The sequence below is a fragment of the Octopus bimaculoides genome, chromosome 11 (assembly GCF_001194135.2).
Source record: "Octopus bimaculoides isolate UCB-OBI-ISO-001 chromosome 11, ASM119413v2, whole genome shotgun sequence".
Lineage (NCBI taxonomy): Eukaryota > Metazoa > Mollusca > Cephalopoda > Octopoda > Octopodidae > Octopus > Octopus bimaculoides.
The window spans coordinates 54,543,994-54,550,931 of NC_068991.1; the positions used below are offsets into that span (position 1 = coordinate 54,543,994).

Consider the following 6,938-nt stretch of genomic DNA (forward strand, 5'->3'; position numbering starts at 1 on the left):
ATATATAATGTGGACCATATTCCACATTGTGATTAAATTTTGTGCAATTAAATTTATGCAAATATATAATGTGGACCATATTCCACATTGTGATTAAATTTTGTGCAATTAAATTTATGCAAATATATAATGTGGACCATATTCCACATTGTGATTAAATTTTGTGTAATTAAATTTATGCAAATATATAGTTTGAACCATATTCTACTTTGTAATTTAACCTATGTGCAATTAAATTTATGCAAATATATAATGTAGACATATTTTCATACATGCATCTTCACTGACATGTACATATTGAATGACATTAGAAGTTTATTAATTAAAATCTTGGGAAAGCCATTAATAGAAAACATATTTCTGTTTGAAATTCAGTTTTTGCGGAATTTCCTGGTATTTCATCTTCTTCAAACTTTCTAGATTCCCATCCTTGAGACTTAATGTTTGATTTTTATTGTAATGTTTATCAACAACAAAGTTTATAGCATTGTTGATAACTGGAATTATTTTTTCAAGGATATTCCTAGAGCTTTAGTGTGTATTGTCATTTTGTCCATTTTTTGAATTAAAATATTTGGTTTAATTACTTAACATGTGTTGTACATACATACATACATACATACATACATACATACATACATACATACATACATGTTGGCACTCCATCGCTTACGAGGTTGAGGGTTCCAGTTGATCCGATCAACTGAACAGCCTGCTCGTGAAATTAACGTGCAAGTGGCCGAGCACTCCACAGACACGTGTACCTTAACGTAGTTCTCGGGGATATTCAGCGTGACACAGTGTGACAAGGCTGACCTTTTGAATTACAGGCACAACAGAAACAGGAAGTAAGAGTGAGAGAAAGTTGTGGTGAAAGAGTACAGCAGGGTTCGCCACCATCCCCTGCCGGAGCCTCGTGGCGCTTTAGGTGTTTTCGCTCAATAAACACTCACAACATCCGGTCTGGGAATCGAAACCGCGATCCTATGACCACGAGTTCGCTGCCCTAACCACTGGACCATTGCGCCTCCACACATACATACATATGTATGTATGTATGAGAGAATGCAAATCCTTAGTTCCTATACTATAAATGATCACAATATTTGGGATTATAAAAACCTGCAAGACCTTATTCAAATTTAAAGGATGATGATTAAAACAAAACACTTTATTTCACAATCTTGCTACCAAGTTAGTAGCTGGTCGAAATTTATTCTAAATCAAAAAGAGAAAGAGAGCATACATACATACATACATACATACATACATACATACATACATGCAATTATACATACATACATACATATGTGCATACATGCACGCATGCACACACACATATACACACACGTGCATACATATTTTAAGGTTTGGCATCAGTACAAAATAAAGTTGATTTAACAGAAATTTTTCAGTTAAATATAACAATAATTTAATATTCCGGTTCTGTTAAATATTCAATGATAGGCTTCTAGATATTTTACTGATAACAACATCGTCATCATCATCATCATCATCATCATCAATGTTGTTTCGTGATCTTTATCATTATGATTTCTACCATTAATTTCTACCATTAATTCTACCATTTCTACCATTTCTACCATTTCTACCATTAATTCTACATCAACACAGCAATAATCCTCATAATTTTTGGAGCAAGGAGAGAGCCTCAACACGGTAGCATAACTTCCAAAATGCAGCTCCCATACCTCTCTGAATCACACTTTGTCACTAAAAAGTAAACAGAAAGAACACAATTGATAATATAGTCATGGATGTGGTAGAAGATTGGATGATCAAGGATGGAATGTCTTTGCTTATAAGTTTGCTCAATCATGACTGACCTAAACAATAACAACATCTTTACATATCTTTCACATGTATTGAGCATAATGCCTGTACACTTTTCAGGTGACAGCAGTAATATATTTCAAATATTTAAGCACACAAAATCATATTCATATAGGACACAACACATGCTAATTTTAATTATCAATAACACATTGCTAAGAATAATTCAGCAATGCTATGTAACTATTAGAAATCATGGAACGGCTTATAGATATACATACATACATGGATACATACATGCACATGTACATATATAAATACATACGTATGTACATACATACATGGATATGTAAGTAGAAAGCTCCAAGATGACAGTAACATTGATCATCAAAGCAGTTTATCAAGGACCAATAACCAGATTACTACCTCCCACTTTGAAGGGTATGCGTTTACAATCCATGAACAGGAAATATCAATGAAGCACTTGATGCACAAAAGGAATAGAGATGCAAGAAAGCAGTAAAACGTGACAACCGATGCAGACTTTGTGGAGTTAACACCGAAAATATCACCCACATTATAAGCAGTTGTCTGAAAATGTCATCATGGTATTATCTACTGATGAGACATGATGTAGCTAGGACACTCAATAATGGAATCTGTTGAAAGGATAACTCTGAGGACAAAGAAATGAGAACCCACAGTATGGTAGAAGCCATAGCCACTCATAATAAAAAGGAGTACTGGTGGAATGTCCCAATGAAGACCTCAATAAAATGTAAGCACAACAGATCTGACATAATGGTTTGGGATAGAGAATAGAAACTGTGCACAATGTGGAAATTAGCTGCCCAGCGGATGTTAAAATAAAGCTGAAGATCAGTGAAAAAGAGAACAGCTATGCGGAACTATTGAGGAATTTGCAGTTACTCTATCCAGATTACAAGTTCAGGTTTATACCTGTAATTATTGGGGCCCTGGGATATGTAATACACTGCCTAAATACCAATCTTGAGAAATTAAGCTTCTCAAAACCAGAAAGAAGAAAACTAATTCGAAGACTACATATCCAATCCATCACTAGAACTGTAAAAATCTGTAAAACTTTCCAGAAGTTTATCATTTAGATATATACAAGCATGTCTAGATATGCAACTATATGCATGAGAATACATACATAGAGCAAAACATACAAATCTGCACATATACATACATACATACATACATACATACATACATACATACATACATACATACATACATACATACAAACAAACAAACAAACAAACAAAAATACCCTGCTGTTGATGTTAAAATTCCAATGAAGGAGCCCTGATTCTAGGTTAGAAACCGGCTCTTTCTCTGTTGGCAAGAAATCTTGAAATAAACTGAATAATGACATACATACATAATACAAATAATATGTGAGTATATGCATATATACGTACATGTATGTACATACCTACATCTACATGTATATAGATGCATATTTGGGTACAGGACATCATAAAAAAACGTGGACAAAATGAAAAACAGAACATAAACAGAGCACAGAAAACAAACAAGCCACATAGAGAATATTTCCTTCATCAGCTGTCCTTATTCTAAACTAAGCGTTTCAAACATACATACACACATACATACAAGCAAACAAACAAACAAAGTAGATTTTATGATATATATTTTATTCGAGTATTTCATTTTTGTACTTGGTTTGCAAGATTCTTGATGTAAATATATATGTTAAAACATATTTTATTGTATTTCACATAGGCATAATGATCTTTTCATTATTCAAATTCATTTAGTCACAAAATATACAAATGCTTTTAAAGATGTAAGAGAAAACTATAGGACAATTTATCTAACATGATAAATAAATATGAGTTTTAAGGTTGTTTATTTGAACACTCAAACCTTGAAATGAATACTTATCTCTTCTAATTACCATCATTAAAAGAAATATATTCAAATTAAGTAAAACTAATTTAAAAAGCAAACATAATTCAATTTTCAAAGAAAGTTTTCATCAAATTGATTTTTTCTTTTCAGTTTTTTTTCAACCTAAACTCTATGAAAATCTTGCATGTTTAATTGAATTCTCTTTCACTTGCACTTTCAAACTATGACTATTTTGGTTTATTGGATATTAATTTTTCAATAACAAAGCATCACTGTTTTCATTATTATTATTATTATTATTATTATTATCATCATTATTATTATTATTATTATTATTATTATTATTATTATTATCATTATTATCATTATTATTATTATTATTATTATTATTATCATTATTATCATTATTATTATTATTACTATTATTATTATTATTATTATTATTATTATTATTATTATTATTATTTGCATTTTGCTTGTCTTTCTTTTTTTTTACATCTCTTTCTCCATCTCTAGCTGATGATTTCTTCCCACGACATATAAATGGTGGCCCTGAGTTAACATTAAGGAAATGTGAGTCCTTGGTTTAGAAAATAAAAACAATAGCAATATGTAGAACCTTTATCATTGTAACCCTGGTCACGTGTGTGATCTTTTGGTTAGTTATGTGCTATGTATTATTATCATTATTATTATTGTTACAATTATTATTATTATTATTATTATTATTATTATTATTATATAATGTTGTTTAATTATTTGTAACCCTGTACATATGTGTAGAATATAGTCAAACACAATTGTGATTTTTTTTTTCTGGCAAGCATGAAGATGATGTTAATTCCATAACTTTAATTTATAGAATTTTCTTTTTAAAAATTCAATTTTACATTTCTGCAAATAAATTCTCTAATTGGTATTCAATGTGTATTTTATGTTTATTGAGTGGCTGTTTAGTTCAGTGGTTCTCAGCCCACTAAATACTAGTTACCCCCAACCCCACAAAAAAAAATATTAGGGAATGTGTTTTTTTATATCTCTACTCCCTATCATTATTAAAGAGAGAGTTCATATTCTGCCAAGGTCGACTTTGCTTTCATCCTTTTGGGGCTGATAAATTAAGTACCAGTTGCATACTGGGATCGATCTAATCAACTGGCCCCTTCCCCAAAATTTTGGGCCTTGTGCCTAGAGTAGAAAAGATTAATAAAGAGAGGCCAAAACAGATTTTGCCTCTATATAATTCTGCTTACTTTGCTATGATATCAGATAAGTTTTAAAAACTACCTCAAATATTTTAGGCATCACGATTTGTCCACCCTAATTTCAATCTTCACTGACACCCCACCCCTTGGCAGGATTCTAGGAAATGTTGGCTAAGCTGACATTGTTTAATTTTATTGAGACATTCATTATAATAGCTATGCAGAATTTTATAAGTTATCAGATGTTAAGAGAAAACAAAGTAAATATCAAAATTATTTTATATAAAAATAATAACTACAGTCATTTTTGTTTTCAAAAGTAACACTTCTCTTATTTAAATAGGTTTCTGAATGAAAGAAAAATATATTTTCGAAGTACAATTTAAGCTTGAATTGTAATCCTTTTGCAAAGTCACTATACATACCTCTCTTGATAAAGTGCACACTCACACACACTTGGTAAAGGTGCACACACAGACACACACATGTACACATACACATTTGTATGTTCGTATGTGCATGTGTATATATATATATATATATATATATATATGTTTCTATTTTGAATGAGCTTGCCTTTGGTTAGAATTATATGTAAATTTTTTGTACATCTAGTTTCCATTCAGCTATTGAATATAATTTGTCCTCAGATTGATATTAAGTACAGTTGAGTAGGTTACAGAGTATATATATCCAAGATCAAAATAAAACTGGAGATACAGTTGCAAATTTGTTTTTATTGTAACATCATAAATTAGACAATATTTACATACGTTTCACTAGCATATATTAGTCTGCTAAGCAGTAATTGTTATAAAGATGGTCATATAATCACCCTTTGATATCATCAGGAGAAAACAGTAACTTACTCCATTGTTGCATTGTTGGTTACCAGCATCTGTTGGTAGGCAGATACAAGCTGAGAATCTGCCTACCAACTAATGTCATTTTAATTGTTATGCTTTTTTTAAAATCCTATGAAAATTAGAATCTCTTATGGATAGCTTTCTTTCCTCAGCATACTTTCAACAAACCATTTTAAAGGCCTTTCTGACTTAAAGTCTTAAGCAGAAGTTTTATTTGTTTTTTTATAACACCTAAGGTTAGTTTAAAGAAATTTAAGGCTGATTTGGGGTCGACAAAAGATAAATTCCTTTCTAAATATCTATTTGTAATGTTAACCAATTCTTTACCATTTCTTAGTGCTGTATATTTTGTGACTGCTCATCAATTCTCATTATCGTCATTGTTCCATTTAGTTTCTGAAGTCATCATTGCCTTGATTATTGTTTGGTTATGTCATTGTTTGCTTCTGTTTCAGCAATGCATGAGATTTTTTGTTGTATGATTCTAACCCAATTCTCCATTGCATATTATTGTTAATTTCTCTGTATTTTTTAATGTCACATTGATAACAAATTACAGCAATAAGAACTAAATACTAATCAAGTGCTCTAAAATATTGAACTGAATCAATTTCACTTGACCAATTTTCTTAAATGTGTTACTATTTTCTTTGAATGTAGGATGTTAAAGCATAAGATAAATGTAATTTTACTTTGAGCTTAAAAACAAACTCATTTCAAAAATAATCTTTTAAGTTTCTGAAAAGACTGTTAAGATAAGCAATTATCAAATTGGAAAATGGACAACATTTGTTAAAAAACAAATTAATAACTAATAATAATAATCCTTTCTTTAATAGGCACAAGGCTTGAAGTTTGAGGGAGGGGATTAGTCAATTATATTGACCCCAGCACTTGACTGGTACTTATTTTACCAACCCCAAAAGGATGAAAGGCAAAGTTGACCTTGGACTAATAATAATAATAATAATAATAATAATAATAATAATAAAGATTTCAAATTTTGGCACAAAGCCAGCAATTTCAGGGGTGGTGGTAAGTCATTTACATTGCCTCCAGAAAGTGATAAGTGCAGAATCTGTGGACAAAATGGTGAAACCATATGGCATATTACCAGCCAATGTATGCCACTAGCCCAGAAGGAATATAAGAGACACCACGACAATATAGC

The 6,938-nt window shown here is 30.7% G+C and overlaps 1 protein-coding gene across 16 annotated transcripts in view; it reads left to right on the forward strand.

The window, feature by feature from the left end:
• LOC106881762 (ryanodine receptor 2) overlaps positions 1 to 6,938 on the forward strand; it is a 381,060-nt gene that overhangs the window by 187,317 nt on the left and 186,805 nt on the right. For 14 of the 16 annotated variants that reach the window (XM_014932251.2, XM_014932252.2, XM_014932258.2 and 11 more), the window contains one exon: positions 4,213 to 4,269. The exons of the other annotated variants lie outside the window; for them this stretch is intronic. In XM_014932251.2, coding sequence (XP_014787737.1) covers positions 4,213 to 4,269 — 57 coding nt within the window. The remainder of the gene's footprint in view (positions 1 to 4,212; positions 4,270 to 6,938) is intronic. 16 annotated transcript variants of the gene reach the window in all.